The 17,088-nt window shown below is 38.0% G+C and overlaps 2 protein-coding genes across 5 annotated transcripts in view; one reads left to right on the top strand and one right to left on the bottom strand.

Annotated features, from left to right (window-relative positions):
• Positions 1–2,277: 2,277 nt before the first annotated feature.
• On the top strand, positions 2,278–6,960 carry LOC127432307 (ankyrin repeat domain-containing protein 34B-like). The gene is made up of 2 exons (XM_051683205.1): positions 2,278–2,331; positions 5,035–6,960. The coding sequence occupies exon 2, from the start codon at positions 5,096–5,098 to the stop codon at positions 6,749–6,751; it is 1,656 nt and encodes a 551-aa protein (XP_051539165.1). The 5' UTR covers positions 2,278–2,331; positions 5,035–5,095; the 3' UTR covers positions 6,752–6,960.
• Positions 6,961–9,748: 2,788 nt separating this feature from the next.
• The window catches only part of LOC127432306 (zinc finger FYVE domain-containing protein 16-like), a 39,806-nt gene continuing 32,466 nt past the window's right edge, over positions 9,749–17,088 (bottom strand). For all 4 annotated transcript variants that reach the window (XM_051683200.1, XM_051683201.1, XM_051683202.1 and 1 more), the window contains 6 exons: positions 16,772–16,922; positions 16,549–16,629; positions 16,300–16,462; positions 13,663–13,768; positions 13,403–13,579; positions 9,749–9,914 (listed from right to left, as the gene is read on the bottom strand). In XM_051683200.1, coding sequence (XP_051539160.1) covers positions 9,756–9,914; positions 13,403–13,579; positions 13,663–13,768; positions 16,300–16,462; positions 16,549–16,629; positions 16,772–16,922 — 837 coding nt within the window. In that variant the 3' untranslated portion in view covers positions 9,749–9,755. The remainder of the gene's footprint in view (positions 9,915–13,402; positions 13,580–13,662; positions 13,769–16,299; positions 16,463–16,548; positions 16,630–16,771; positions 16,923–17,088) is intronic.

Genomic DNA, 17,088 nt, shown 5'->3' with positions numbered 1-17,088 from the left:
CTGTACTCCCAAATGCAAAGAATGTTCAGAGAACATTTAGAATTTTCTGACTGCTGTGCATTGTTCTGTTCAACCTAATGCATTACATATTTATTTCTTATCCAAAATTAGGTTTTTGAGGCAGTGAATGTAAAACCTGGTGTAATTTCACTATTTTGGAAAATAATTCTGAACTGTTACAAAATAAGTAAATCAAATTTTATGACTCACTATTGATATTAATACTTGGATACATTAACACACTTACATACTTCATTGATAAAACTGTCATTTCTATCATTTGTTTATTTAAGTCATTTTAATGTAACACGGGGCTAAAAAATAAAGTTCACGTTTCCCTTAGCACACCCAGAGCCTTGTTTCTGGCAACACCACCAAAATGTTCCTGTATCATTACATTTGTAACATTTTATTTGTATTTTTATTTTTGCAAGCAACATTAGTGTACAGGATGTTTTCTTGTTTATACACTGCAAAATCAAAAGAAAATAAATCGATTTAGCATAATAAAGCCTATTTGTGGACCACTGAGATTGCATTTTTTTACATCATTTTCATTAAAAGTAAACTTTGCATATTGTCATCAAATTGTGTTCTAATTGTCATGAAAATAAATGTCACATTGATCCTATAAACATGCTTTTCTCAAGAAATTCATCATTTCTTTCCTTTGATTTTGGGGTGAAATATGACCTGAACATGTTCTTGATAGGTTTTGTGAGATTCACCCCTTTACAGCTGGTAATGCGCTGTATTTATAGTCTTGTGACTGGACCCTCTAGTAAATAAGATATTGAAAGTATTACTTCAGTGACCTTTCAAATTGCATGCTTATAAATTAATTCTCTCAATGCTGAAGGGGTCCAAATGTGTAGCTGAAGTTCTTGAGAATCAAGGTTATTTAAATCTCGCTTTCTTTGTCTCCCACCCAGCATGTTTCTCCTGTGAGTGTGTGAATAATGCACCTCTCATTGTCGCTTGGATCTCATCACCGTCATGCATGCACATTCAAGCGCATTTACACTACAAACAGGCAGCTGGTGACACCCACAAAACATCGACTTCAGCCTCTGTCCAGATCTGTTCGATTATACGGTAAGAGCATCATTTTATATAGTTATATATACACACACTATATACTTATATATAGAAAGTAAACAAAGTTTATTTATTATTTGCAATAACACTGCAACTCTGTAGATTTTGACATCAAATTATAAAATCAAGTGCTTATGGAATTAAATGCAAATGTAGGTACAACATTTATTTATCTATTCACAATGTGTGGCAGTTGAGATGCCATTGAATTAGATTTGCTTAATGCCTTGTTAAAGAAATAGTTCACAGAAAGATTACAATTATGTCATCATTTATTCACCCTCATGTTTTTCCAAACATTTCTAGCTTTTTTCTTCCGTGTAACATAAAATGTTAATCTCAGTCACCATTCAAATTTATTGTATGCAATGAAAGGCTCTCATTTTGTCTTACATCAGTAAGTCATACAGGTTTGGAACAACATGAGGGTGAGCAAATGATGCCAGAATTCACATTGTGGGTGACCGATCCCTTTAAATCTGCAGTAAATGTGTTTCTTACCTTCTCCATTTCAGTTATGGGCATTGCAAACGTTGTACCGCAGTACCTTGATTAAAAATAGAAACACTTTGCGACCTCTTCAAAACCTGAAGTGCATATTGAATATGCTTTTTCATACATCATGCTTCCATGTACATTGCAAATGCCTGGAGAAATCACAGCCATATTCATAATGGCATAAAGTCCCTTTGTTTGCACTCTTAACTAACACTGGCATGCAGAACAGCTGGACTTAATTTCCAGGGGCTACTTCAGTATTGGGCGCATTTTTTGCATGCACCAGGTGGAGCTTTTCTACCTGTTCCCAGTAGAGTTGAGCACCTAGGCAGAACATCGCTGACAGGGTAGAACTCACATGCACTCTTATGCAATTGTCATTTCCTCCATGGTAACAGCATGCAAGCTGCTCATGACAACTTGTCATTTAAACCCTTTTAACACAGAGGGAGTGCATGTTGTTAACTGCAAGAAGCATATTCATGTTTCAGAGTGACTTTTCATTTAACAATCAATCTTTTGAAATTTTGCCTATGTGCATGCTTAAAGATCTTTAATGTAACCCTTTTGAGGATGATAAATAAGATAATATACTTACCAGTGCTGCAATTTTATAACCCTCCCACCAAAAGTAAAGGCAATTGCAGAGTGTTTTTTTTTTTCTCTCTCCAGATTTTACAAATCCCCTCTTTTACAGCTTTTGGCAATTGTTGTGTTCAGGTGTGGATATGGACAGTAAGTAGTTATTCTCTTTCAATAACATTGTTCCATTGACAGATGAAGAGCTGTGGCTTCATTTTGCATTTTGAATAACACATTTCAAAGTCAACATGAAACCAAGTCACAACCCATTTTACTTTTCGTAATCTGACATATTTCAAAGTGATATTTTTGAAAGCGTATTTTTTTTTTAAAAGTAGGATGGGACGGGACCTGGGTAGCTCAGCGAGTATTGACGCTGACCTCCACCCCTGAAGTCGCGAGTTCGAGTCCAGGGTGTGCTGAGTGACACCAGCCAGGTCTCCTAAGCAACCAAATTGGTCCGGTTGCTAGGGAGGGTAGAGTCACATAGGGTAACCTCCTCGTGGTCGCTATAATGTGGTTCTCGATCTTGGTGGGGCACATGATGAGTTGAGCGTGGATGCCGCAGAGAATAGCGTGAAGCCTCCACGGTAACGCATTCAACAAACCACGTGATAAGATACGCAGATTGACGGTCTCAGACACGGAGGCAACTGAGATTCGTCCTCAGCGCATTGGGAATTGGGCATTCCAAATTGGGAAGAAAATCAACAAAACAAACAAACAAACAAAAAAAGTAGGATGGGACTAGATTAATTGAAGAGATTCATGGCTTAAAGTGAAAATAATTTTTCATTTTGCTTTGAAATAACATGCACCAACAAATTGTGCACAAGACCAGGAACGAATATTAATGAAGTAAACAGGGTCAACTTTGATTTTATGTTTACTTTAATATATGCAAATTAAAAATATGTATATAAAAACAAGGCTCATTAGCAGTTACACTTCTGGAAACGTAAATAGCTGCACCGAAGTCTGAATAGAAGTTTTCAAAGAGGTTGTCTTAAATTCGCAAAGCTAAGTTATGTTTAAATTCTTATAAAATCAAGCATACCAAGTTTAGTTTCGATAGACCAAAACGTTGCCGAGATACAACCTCCCTTCCTGCTTCACATCAACATTAACTTCGCATTGCTGTAACTTTTCAACGAGGCGAAAATTTTAATTCTGTCCAGTCATTTCTGTGTGGCCTGGTCTGAAGATAATCAGAGCCATTTTCAAACGTCTCTATCCGAGATGGTCAATTTAGTGGGCAGAGTTTTAATGTGAAGTGTCCGTTACAATCATTATGTGGAGAGAAATTACACACAAAAATAATTTTGTTTCAAGAACAAACAGTTCAAAAAGATATGCACAAAAGTAGATTTTTTTAACAGGTGGTGGCGCTATAGAGAGAGTCCTATATCCCCTTAACATTTGTCAGGGGGCTATTCATACCCACCCCTATCAGTGTGCCAAATATATTTGTTTTGTTTTTATATTTGTTATAAAAAAGAAGAAACGTAACAAACTATTGGGGCTATGCCCCTTCGGGGCTTGGCCCCTAATGAGAAAAGTTTGAAAAAACAAACAAATAACAAGTGGTTTGGCACAACTTACAGTAATTCAAATACATCCCTGCATTGTAGAATAAAGTGTCTCCACCCTCTTTACATAAGCACCAGTAACTGTCTCCCCAGTTGACTTTAACGTATTTAAAAATGCTTTATAAACTCCTATCAAAAGCGTCATGTTCTACCAGCGCTCTGAAAAAACGAACACCAAGGACAGTCAGCACAATGGCCTTTAGAGAGATGCAGGCCGAGCTCTCTGCTCATGATGAAAAGGACAGGCACCACAAAGAATGTTGTCTGGCGGTAACAGCAAACAATAAAGCCAAGGTCTCTGCCTCGCTTTATTGAATTAAGCTTTTCAAAAAACAGAAGTGTACTGGAGAAAGAGCGCTGTAATTCTACAGAAAGAGCTCGTTGCCGAGCAGGAATGAGAAAACAAGGATAGTGGTAAAGTGCATTTGATGCCGGCATATTTGATTTATTATGCTATTTGCGGGATCTGTGAGCAACTAATCAAGCAAATCACAATGCAAAAAACACATGATAATTCAACGCTAATTTTGAGCCTTCCATTCTCTGTATGCAATGTGTAATTAAGTGTTGAGATGTATCTAACAAAGTAGGGACGCTACTAACTTACTGTAACTGCATTGTTCAGTAGTGTGATGTTAGCTCAGCTATTTTCACAATAGCGTAGCTTTTCCAGAAACAAGCTACATTTTCCAATGAGTAGCGATGTTGCGTCATGAAACAACCATGGTTTCCACCAAAAAAAACAAACATGCCCTTACAAAAAATTAACCATGGTTTCACCATGGTAAATTTGCAGTAACCATGACTGTTGTATCCATTTTAGTTGTATGTACTACAACAATATGAGAGTCCCACTTTACTAGTATTGCCTAGAAAAAACAGGGGTTTGATCAAAAGAGGGTCTTCCTAAGACATCCTAAGCTTTCCATAAATGGTATAATGGTTATATGGCATTTTGATCATAATTAACAGTGCCAGGAATATTTTCCATAAACTATGGTTACTATAGTAAACCATGGTTCATTTCCGAAAGGGGTAGATAAAGCTATTGCAAGGGAATGCAAACTTTTTTGTAAGGGAACGCAAAACTAAGAAAATAAATTCCTTCCCTGTCCTCTGAGGGGCTCGGTACAAAGTAGCTTCCCCAACACTAGTGCAATTAGATGTAACCTGGGCTATCAAAAATGAACTGCTTTTCACACCTGAATCACAGATGATAATGGCAAGAAGGCCATGTAGATACCTAATCTTGTTTCCTTGTTCACAGGCTTTGCGATGGCATCATTCGTGACCCATATCAAGAGTGAGTCACAGTGAAAGAGTTGAGGATGGACGGTGCACAAGCAGGCAATGTTGACGGCAACTCCTTGCTAAAGGCCGTCTACCTAAGCCGACTCCGTCTCACACGCCTGCTTCTGGAAGGTGGTGCTTACATAAACGAGAGTAATGAACGTGGGGAAACACCCCTGATGGTCGCCTGCCAAAGCCGACATATGGACCACCAAAGCGTTTCAAAGGCTAAAATGGTTGGATATCTGCTCGAGAGTGGCGCTGACCCTAACATCCAGGACAAGAGCGGGAAGACGGCTCTAATGCACGCCTGTTTGGAGCAAGCTGGTTCCGAAGTGGTGTCTTTGCTTTTGGGTAGCGGTGCAGATCCGTGTCTGGAAGACCACGCTGGTAATTCTGCTTTGATATACGCTATCAACGCCAGCGATGAAGAAACACTTAAAATGTTGATGAATGCCTGCAAGGCCAAAGGAAAAGAAGTTATCATCATCACCCCTGATAAACTAGCATGTGGAAGGCAAACGGCGAAGCAGCATCTATCCATTCCTCCACTTGCAACGGTGGAACAATGGGACAAGCTGCATTCCTCGACTGGTCCATGTGCTTCTCCATCTGATATTCTTCTCAGTACATCACCACAGGAGACCATTTCCTCCAGCCTTACAGAGCATATGTTTTCCTTCCAGGACCTCCAAAGCATAACGAATTCTCAGCCAACATCTCCTTCCCACCAGGCATCTCTGGTACATAGTCGCTTGAACAAGCTCCATCATCTTCAAAGACTACACTCCGAGCCATGGTTGAAGATCCCCCATTGTTTCCTGGTCCAACAGCTCGCAAAAAGTACCTCTCCTACTGAGGAACCTTCTGACATTACACCTGAAGAAGAGATGACTTTCAGAATGAACAGCATGGCTTTCGGTAAAACGCCACTCTCGAGACATTGCAGTGTTGATCTGAAAGAAGCCAACTGTTTGAGTCAAGCTCTAAGCCACCAGATAAACTATAACTATGGTAAAGGGTTAAGACCAGAAGGGGTACCGTGTCGAAACATGTCCTTTGAGAGCTTATCTTCCTTGCACTCTCTTTCCCATCCCAATCTTCACTGCAAAAGCAGTGCTGATGCTTTACCAGCAGAAAGGGACAAGTTCGACAAGTTCCTGCCAAACCTGGCAGTGTCTAGTCTCCGAAATATAATCCAGAGAAAGAAACTAGGAATGGATCACTACAGCTCAGATTCCCAACTTTCGGTGACCCTTGCCAACTCTTCAGAAGACCATAAAGGACAAGTGGAGAAGAGGAAGCTTGTCAAGTCTCGTTCTCCTACTTTGGTAGGGTCAAGAGAGTCTCTTGAGAACACATCATTGGCGCACCTGCACATGAGAAACCCAATCAGCTTTGAGCGTCGTGGTTCTGGGGCGCTTCTTCTGGATCCCATCTCCCATCCTCGAGCTGGCTTCCTTCCTCCATTGAACCAGCATGCCCCAATCCCAAACATTACTGGAACCGGCAATTCAAGTGGCATCAACAAAGCAGTTTGTGGCATAGTGGCAGGGACAAAGCCCTGCATTCCCTCGGCTCCTGCAGGTTTTCCCAAGGATCTCAAGACCAGAAAGATGCTGCTGAGAAGGCACTCCATGCAAACGGAGCAGCTCAAACGACCTGGTGATTTTACAGAAATTTTTGGTCACTGATATCTTTACGGTTGCTTCTAACAGACCAAATCATTGCTGGCGCCTGAAGCTCTGAACAAATACCATAATCTTGTGTCTAGTCTATAATGTACACAAGACAGTGTAAACAACTTTACATCTGTGTGCATCGATGGAGACAACATCCATTAGAAACAAACAGAACATTGATTAAACAGCATTGACAGTTCAAGAAAAAAAAACAAAAAAACATTCACAGTTGATCTATTAATGGCATAGAAAAGTGGCATGCCCATTTGCAATGCATTTGTTGAGTCATTGTGTAGAGCACATACCTTTGCTTGTATGTTGTGCTTGATGCTCAAAAATGAAACTACAACTTCATTATTAGACAAAACATCATCTTCATGGTAAAAAAAAAAAAACAACAACAGTAAAGTGTTTATACAGGTTGGGTACATTTGATACAAAAACATTGTATAATGTCCAAACTGTACACTTGCAGCTAATCACCAAAAATAGAAAAATAACAAAAAGATGTTATTACAAAATGTAATCAATGAGCATGAGACATTGCTTTTGCATATTTATCAAAATTTTATTCTACATGAGATACATATTAGAAATGAATGTTGTTTTGTAGAACATATGTAGGTCCAATACCAGATAATTCATCAAATAAATCTGTTTTCATGAATAAATAGATATACATTATGCAAATTGCTACACTTTAAGAGCTTTAAAGCATAAAAATACTTTGTGATGATTTTAATTATTCAGTAACAATGAGAAAATAATTTAACTTCCAAAATATTCCACTAAGCCCAAATATATGGAAGCAGATCTGAGATGTTTATAAAATGCTAAACTTAATTCACAGACATTTAATCTCAATCCTGCCACAACAATCATCTGTATTTTAAGTACATTTGTATTTGTTACATATTTGTAATTGGTTTGTGACAGAAGTATAGAAGCCTTCAGGTTATTTAAATAAGCGAGACAATATATCATAAGCTGATGCATCACTGTTTATGTTGTGTTTCATCACTACGAAGACAAAAAGCCTAAATAAAACTAAGAAACAATCACTCGTCCTGTCTTTAATTTTACCAGGAAAAGTGAATTTTCTAAATTAATGAATTTAATTTAGACTTTCGTTAAGCTGCAACACTTAAAATTTATGATTTCAGAAATGTAATCAACATAACTGTAATTTTTAAGCTGATTTGGAAATGCAGGACTGCACAATTAGTGAATAAAATGTAAATAAAAGGTTAACTTTTTTATTGCATTGAGAAAACTGCTACTAAAGTTCAGAAATGTCATCCAGCATTGGAAGGTGTTTTCAAAACATTCTGAAATCTGTCAAAAAGTTACAGATGTTTATAGATACTTTAATGCCTGGAGTATAGTGTACATACAGTATTTGGCCACCTCATTAATTGGCTTTATGGTTGACCAAATTTTAGGAATAATAATATAATATTGCTCCACAAGCACCACTAATAAAATGTAAAAAAAAAAACATGGAGATTAAGTGTTCAGATGTGTTGAGATAAAATTATTTTTCAGTCCACATTGTTCACTTTCAAGGGTCCTAAGATTTTTAAAAATCTTGCTGGTCATACAACACACATTTGTAGTGTTAATAGATGGGGTTGGTTTTCAGTTTGGCTAGTAAAATGAACTAAGAGGTCAATTTCACATATATATTTTTCTTAAATAAAACAAAGTTTATTTTAAGCCCATTAAGATTTTTTGCATTGTAACATTATTTTTATGATAATTAAGCACATTTAAACCCCCAAGTTCTCATTAAATTCTCCAAAGAATCAACCTATACGTACACAATCATTTTTATTTGATTAAAATCAGAATTAATTAAATTCAACACAACAAATACTTCCATGATACTTACAACTGAACTAGAGAAATGAGAATAGAGGGGTGCATACAGTAAGTACTGTATCAAAGCAAAATAAATCTTGGCGGACTAAAAAAACAGGCTTAATTTTTTTTAATGCAAAATGTAATTTCATCACTTTGTCTTTTGATTTTGGGATGAAATATGACCTGGAGTTTTCTCCACAACATCCAGGTATTCAATCAATGCAGTAGTGTGTGAATAAATATCTAAATGTTAATGCTGAAAAGTCTTTTCGTCTTATTCTGTACTCATCTTTTTTTCTTTTCCTGTTTGATACCTACATCCAACTATTTTTCCCAAAGGCATGACATCAAGCTATGCGCTCGACTGCAGAATAAAATCAACTGGGGTTGTAAATGCAGATGTTTTGCAAAAAGTAATTTTAAATGCCCTATCAAAAATATCACCTTTAGTCACCATGTGAAACTGTTCCAAAAATAGAATTTATGCTTAAAAAAAGCTTAATTGAATTAACAGATGATTTCATCTATGATTTAAACAATCAAACAAAGGTGTATCTTACCCTTAATGTATTTTACAAATAAGAAAAATGACTAACCATAAGATGCTGTACTTAGGAAGTACAATAATCAGTACACAAATCTTTATATGGCTTCATCAGCCCGCATGAAGCGACTTCATTTGGTGTCGATAAATTATGACGGATGGAAAAACCTGCTCAGGAAAAGCAGACTTAAAACGCAGTGCATCACAAGCTCTGTTTTTCTGTGTGCACAATCAAGTAACGGTTATAATTCTTGGTATATATGACATCACAGTCACACAGAAACAATTCCATATGGTTCAAACTAACATTCATCGGCCAGCATACACAACCGAAGATGCACAGCAAAAGTATGATGTCTTGCGTATTTTTTGTTTTTATGCCAATACAAGACCTCTGCTTTACTCTAAAGCACCATGATCTCTTCAATAGTTCCACTTCTGTGAAGTGCTTTTTATTTCCTTTAAAATGCATCAAACTGTCCATACCTCTTCAGACCACACAGACAGATGCTCATATATGGGCCTGTCTCTACTCATAAGCAATTCACTGGTCTCATTCATAAATGTCCCTTGGCTGCTTATAGAAAGAAAGTTTATAAGTCACCAGCATCAAATGCACTGAGTGATGTAGAAGAAAAACTCCATGTCCATGGCCTGGTGGGGGACACAGGAGCTTCCTCCATGAATGACAGGTATCAGGGCCCCGTCCAGATCATTCATATACTTCTGAGGCAGGAGGCGGCATCCAGAGCCAGCCTGGTACTCAACCTACAAAAACACAATGATTACTGGGTTATGAATGAATCTTTTGTACAAGTAGTACGTAATCTATATTACAGCATTTGGGAAGTAACTAGCTTAAACTAAATTTTTCAGTAGCATTTTTAAACTAGTGTCATTTTTCTAGTAACAAGCAATTTTTTAAAACAAGTAGCAGCAGACGAAACATTTTATGTCAGATTGTTGTGCAAGCAGTCTTACAACTGTGAACTGAAGCAAAAATCAAAATGCACAAATTTCATTGAATCAGTTCCTTTGCATTGTCCATTTCCACAATGCAATAATAAGTTTTACCTTCGCTCACATTAGTTTGCGTTCTCTCGCAATAGATTGCATTCTCTCTCAGTTTTTCTCTCAAAACTTCTCTCTAAGTTTTAGCTTCGTTCGCAATAAGTTTTACGTTCCCTCGCAATAAGTTTTACCTTCGCTCACATTAGTTTGCGTTCCCTCGCAATAAGTTTTACGTTCCCTTGCAATAAGTTTTACCTTCGCTCGCATTAGTTTGCGTTCCCTCGCAATAGATTGCGTTCTCTCTTAATAAGTTTTACCTTCGCTCGCAATAAGTTTTACCTTCGCTCACATTAGTTTGCGTTCCCTCGCAATAAGTTTCACGTTCCCTCGCAATAAGTTTTACCTTTGCTCGCAATAAGTTTTACGTTCGCTCACATTAGTTTGCGTTCCCTCGCAATAGATTGCATTCTCTCTCAATAAGTTTTACCTTCGTTCGCAATAAGTTTTACGTTCCCTCGCAATAAGTTTTACCTTCGCTCGCATTAGTTTGCGTTCCCTCGCAATAGATTGCGTTCTCTCTTAATAAGTTTTACGTTCCCTCGCAATAAGTTTTACCTTCACTCACATTAGTTTGCGTTCCCTCGCAATAAGTTTCATGTTCCCTCGCAATAAGTTTTACCTTTGCTCGCATTAGTTTGCATTCCCTCGCAATAGATTGCGTTCTCTCTTAATAAGTTTTACGTTCCCTCGCAATAAGTTTTACCTTCGCTCACATTAGTTTGCGTTCCCTCGCAATAAGTTTCACGTTCCCTCGCAATAACTTTTACCTTTGCTCGCAATAAGTTTTACGTTCGCTCACATTAGTTTGCGTTCCCTCGCAATAGATTGCATTCTCTCTCAATAAGTTTTACCTTCGTTCGCAATAAGTTTTACGTTCCCTCGCAATAAGTTTTACCTTCGCTCGCATTAGTTTGCGTTCCCTCGCAATAGATTGCGTTCTCTCTTAATAAGTTTTACGTTCCCTCGCAATAAGTTTTACCTTCACTCACATTAGTTTGCGTTCCCTCGCAATAAGTTTCACGTTCCCTCGCAATAAGTTTTACCTTTGCTCGCATTAGTTTGCATTCCCTCGCAATAGATTGCGTTCTCTCTTAATAAGTTTTACGTTCCCTCGCAATAAGTTTTACCTTCGCTCACATTAGTTTGCGTTCCCTCGCAATAAGTTTCACGTTCCCTCGCAATAAGTTTTACCTTTGCTCGCAATAAGTTTTACGTTCGCTCACATTAGTTTGCGTTCCCTCGCAATAGATTGCATTCTCTCTCAACAAGTTTTACCTTCGTTCGCAATAAGTTTTACGTTCCCTCGCAATAAGTTTTACCTTCGCTCGCATTAGTTTGCGTTCCCTCGCAATAGATTGCGTTCTCTCTTAATAAGTTTTACCTTCGCTCGCAATAAGTTTTACCTTCGCTCGCATTAGTTTGCGTTCCCTCGCAATAGATTGCGTTCTCTCTTAATAAGTTTTATCTTCGCTCGCAATAAGTTTTACCTTCGCTCACATTAGTTTGCGTTCCCTCGCAATAAGTTTTACATTTTATCGCAATAAGTTTTGCGTTTACACGCAACAGTTTGCATTCCATCGCAATAACATTTACATTCGCTAACAATAGTTTAAAGTCCCTCACAATAGTTTGCGTTCCCTCACAATAAGATTTACGTTCCATCGCAATAAGTTTTGCGTTCGCACACAATGGTTTGCGTTCCCTCGCAATAAGTTCTATGTTCCCTCGCAATAGTTTGCGCTCCCTCGCAAGAAGTTTTGAGTTTCCTCGCAATAAATTTACCATGGTTTTACAACAGTAACCATATTATGATATTCGCAGTGAAACTATAATAACAATACAGAAACACAAAAACAATGGTAATAAAAGTCATCATTTTGTGGTTACTATGGTTTCACTACAAATAGCCTAGTTCAACCATGGTATTTGTAGTAAAACCATAACAACAATATTAGCCATGGTTAATCTATAATAAAACCATGGATACAGTATCCTGTATTAAAACCATGGATTTATTTAGAGGGAATGCAAAACTGTAAACTAGTAACCATGTAGTAACCAAAGTTTTGGCGTAACCCATGGTTTTACTAGTACACAATGGTTTTACAATATTAATATTGTAGACTGTACTGACCATAGTTTTTTGACAAAAATCTAGAAATATAGCAGTAACCATGACTGTAGTATGCCAACCATGTTTTTAGGTGGAAACCGTGGTTTTAATACAGTATACTCTATCCATATAGTCTCCATGGTTTTATTTATGGTTAATTAATGGTTACTGTAGTAAAACCATGGTAAATTTATTGCGAGGAATTTAAAAATTATTGTAATGGCATACAAAACTATTTAAAAAAACCCCTCTAAGGGTCTACATTGGTCCAAACCCATTAAAAAAAAACAAATAAACAGTTTATTTATGGCCACGTCCCCGCTATCACATTTTCGTTTGAAAAGGCATTAATTTCACTACATTTATGCCTCTTATGCACACTAGAACGGCATTTTCTTCCACTGAAAATGAAGCGTTTAGAAAACGCTCGCCATTCCTGCATACTTTGCAAAACAATGACATTAGGAAACTTAAAACAGAGTTTTCAAACAAAAACGAATAAGTGTGGATGTGGCCTAGGTCTTTGATATTATATTCAATAAATTATATTTCAATTTTTATTAATAAAATATTATGAATGCATTTGTTGTATTTACCATAAATGTCTTCAAGTTTAATGCCTAATGCATTCTTGGCTTTTTTTTTTTACCCCCTTAAATATCTTATACAAAAATGTAGTTTTTAATTAACTTTTTCCCATTTACTTTTTCCAAATAGGTTGCTTGAATGTAGTTTAAATTTAATTTAATTTCTGCACCACTAGTGTGACAAAACAGAATTGCAAATCAAGTTGCAGATACAAAGATTTTAATTAAATTTCAGTGACTCTGTTGGACACTATTTGGAAAATTATGTAGCCCCGCCCCACACTCACGCCATTGGTTGAGCCAATGTTGTTGTGTCTGGCCCAGTCAGGCCGCTTAAACATATTACAATTCTGTTTGCTGCAACTAGCAGCTCAGAAGTTACTCTAATGAACAGGTTTTAGCTTGGCAACACCAAGTTCCAAAGTAGTTTCCCCAACACTGCTGTATAATTTGTGGAAGAATTTTTATTGGCCAAAAATAACTACCATGTCCAAGTCGGTGGAGACTCTAAGTGCGAGAGAGTTGATTCCAATAGCCATGAGCACAGACAGGTGTGGACAGAGAGCTGCGCAGCCGGCGGTGGCGATCTCAATCTGGAACTGAGCTGATGATGTGAGGACAGCAGACAAAGAGACGTCTGAGGACTTCAACAGATAGAAGACCTGATGAGGGAGACACAAGGCATGAACCAGACTCTGTGCATCCCTCAGTGTGTTTTATGGTACGAGCAGCGTAAGGGACACACCTCAGTACACCTGATGACCCTGCCATCCATCTCAAACTCAGAATCCTGTTGGATCTTCACACTGGACATGCCCTCCAGAGATCTGCCGTCTATTGGACTGGTGACTCTGCAAACAAACAGCATTAGCAATCAATGTTTATCTTTGTTAAATTCTTTCCTAAAATGTTCTCTTTTCTTATTTGTGACTATGGATGGGAATTAGGGCTGACTTATATGGAGTGTGTCACAATTTATGCATATGTAGCAGTAACCGGTGCTGTAGATAATAATGAGACCAGATGCTGGTATACAAACTCAAACTCGGCTTGTTTATTGGCCACTGTGGTCTGTGTGGACATCAAGGATGGGTTTCAATTAATAGATTGTCACGTGAAAACAGTCCTATCAGTCTCCAGTTCAGCGCAGGTTGACAACAAGCAAGTTAAACCAAAGATGAAAGCAAATGTTTACAGCAAGTACTTCTGGACATTATTATTCATAATAAAAGTCCCACATAGAATGATCTAATTTGTAAATTAATACTGTTACGACACCAAGATGGTCTAGTCAATAAAAAGATCTTCAATGTCCGAGATGCCCAGAAGTTTACATACACTAAGTTAACTGTGCCTTTGAGCAGCTTGGAAAATTCCAGAAAATGATGTCAAGCCTTTAGGCAATTAGCCAATTAGCTTCTGATAGGCTAATTGGAGTCAACTGGAGGTGTACCTGTGGATGTATTTTAAGGCCTACCTTCAAACCCTCTTTGCTTGACATCATGGGAAAATCAAAATAAATCAGCCAAGACCTCAGAAAAAAATATTATGCACCTCCACAAGTCTGGTTCATCCTTGGGAGCAATTTCCAAATGCCTGAAGGTACCACGTTCATCTGTACAAATATCTGTGCAGCCATCATAACGCTCAGGAAGGAGACGCATTCTGTCTCCTAGAGATGAACGTAGTTTGGTGCGAAAAGTGCAAATCAATCCCAGAACAACAGCAAAGGACCTTGTGAAGATGCTGGAGGAAACAGGTAAACAAGTATCTATATCCACAGTTAAACGAGTCCTATATCGACATAACCTGAAAGGCTGCTCAGCAAGGAAGAAGCCCCTGCTCAAAAACCGCCATAAAAAAGCCACACTACAGTTTGCAAGTGCACATGGGGACAAAGATCTTACATTTTGGAGAAATGTTCTCTGGTCTGATGAAACAAATATTGAACTGTTTGGCCATAATGACCATTGTTATGTTTGGAGGAAAAAGGGTGAGGCTTGCAAGTCGAAGAACACCATCCCAACCGTGAAGCATGGGGGTGGCAGCATCATGTTTTGGGGGTGCTTTGCTGCAGGAGGGACTGGTGCACTTCACAAAATAGATGGCATCATGAGGAAGGAAAATTATGTGGATATATTGAAGCAACATCTCAAGACATCAGCCAGGAAGTTAAAGCTCATCGCAAATGGGTCTTCCAAATGGACAATGACCCCAAGCATACCTCCAAAGTTGTGGCAAAATGGCTTAAGGACAACAAAGTCAAGGTATTGGAGTGGCCATCACAAAGCCCTGACCTCAATCCGATAGAGAATTTGTGGGCAGAACTGAAAAAGCTTTTGTGAGCAAGGAGATCGGATATTGTTGCACGTGTAAATGCAAAAATCTGCACGCATCCGTGTGCATTTTGCTTTTTTCAGCAATTTATCGCATATTGCATTTTTCCACCATATCGTGCAGCCCTAATTGGAATTGTGAGGAATTTAATGATTCCAGTTCATTATGATTACATAAATTATTCTTTTAACAACTTAAAAGTCTCACAGGCCCACAGAAACAGTTCTAAGTTAGTTTTGAATTGCACAAGACAAAAGTGAAAACTAAACGCACCGACTGATTCAGACAGCGAGTGAGTCATTTGAATGATTAAAACCAACAACTCATGAGTCTTTTTGGTCGAAGCATTAAAACGAACTGACACATAAGAGTCATTCATTCAAAAACTGGACTATATTGGTCATGCTCTTTGTTTGCTACTGTATGCAACCAGCGTGTTGTATTTATTATACTGGTATTATTTTGTCACATGGTTTTTTGTCTTTTTTATCACATTACTATCAATTCAGACTGCAAATTCTCAACTCAGAATTTGACGCAGTAAATTCGGTAGCAGCACGGGAAGCAGGGTCAGCATTAAAATACGCCATTCCATCTACATTGGACGGGAGAATATTAAATGTTCAAAAACACATTTACGGAACTGAATGTCATAAGTCATTTAGTTCCTGTATTGTTTTTTTAAATGGAACCGGTTATGAATAGGATCTCAGTTCTAACCCCTATTTGTGACAGACTATGCTATGCCTATTTATTATTTTCCATTTTAGCTAACCAAAAACAAGACAACCTAAACATGTATTCTTTCCTAAAACAAAAAACCTGGATAAGCATAATTAATATCGATCAATAAGAAAAATCAGCAATGACAAAGTTGAAGTAAGCAAAGAACTTCAAGGTGACTCGCTGCAGTGGCCAAACAGAACAGCTAATCAAATCAATAGTGCTTAATCATGCCGTACAGTTATTATTTGGTACATTTTGGACATACAGCACTTCCAATAGAAAGCGTTTGTTAAGATCATAAATTATAAATCTTTAGTACCCAGTGTTGATTGGTGCTGTCCAGTCGACCCAGCGTACATTCACATTTTCCCGTGTTTCTTCAGAATCCACCTTTCCACAGGGGATCTTGAAGTCGGTCTGGTCTCTGAGCGCCTGCCGCAAGCCCTCCATGGTCTCGGGAGGAATCTGCACCATTAACCCATCTAGAGATGAAGAGAAAACACAATGATACAACTTAGTTTCAAACACTTCCTAAGAGAAACTGAGAAAACCAGAATGAAAGCATTACCTTCCACAATGCTGGATTTGGCAATGAATCCTGATGAAGCTTTCAAAGCACCATTAAAAACAACAAAACTTGCTCCAGTCACTGTAAAGGAAAGATGGGATCAGGTCAAACAGGCATCGACTGATGTATTCCAAACAAACGAGAACAGTGTCACAGGCTGTACTAAATTGCAGTGTCATTTGTGACTCTAAATTGGAAATGTATTTACAACTAGATTACAAACCGGTCCTGGTTTTTCCTGGTACACTGTTGGCTTGTGTCTGGTAGCTTCCATCCTCATTCTGCATGCAAACCAAGTGAGAATCTGCCTCGGTGCTGAAACAGGCGCCAAAACTGATCACATGCTCGTTGGAGGAGTTCACCACCTTCAGCATCTGCAACAGCCAGACAACAACAAAACAGTTAACTAGAGTCGCTACAAATACGTAGGCTGTGTGTACGCTACACATTCTTTATTTATTTATTTAATAGTCTAATGGAGAATGCAGCCGTTATTAATTAACAGTGAAAGTCTTCAGTAGTAAAAAAGCCAGTTCTCTT

This window comes from Myxocyprinus asiaticus, chromosome 42 (assembly GCF_019703515.2).
Source record: "Myxocyprinus asiaticus isolate MX2 ecotype Aquarium Trade chromosome 42, UBuf_Myxa_2, whole genome shotgun sequence".
NCBI lineage: Eukaryota > Metazoa > Chordata > Actinopteri > Cypriniformes > Catostomidae > Myxocyprinus > Myxocyprinus asiaticus.
This window is presented reverse-complemented; position numbering and strand designations above follow the sequence as displayed.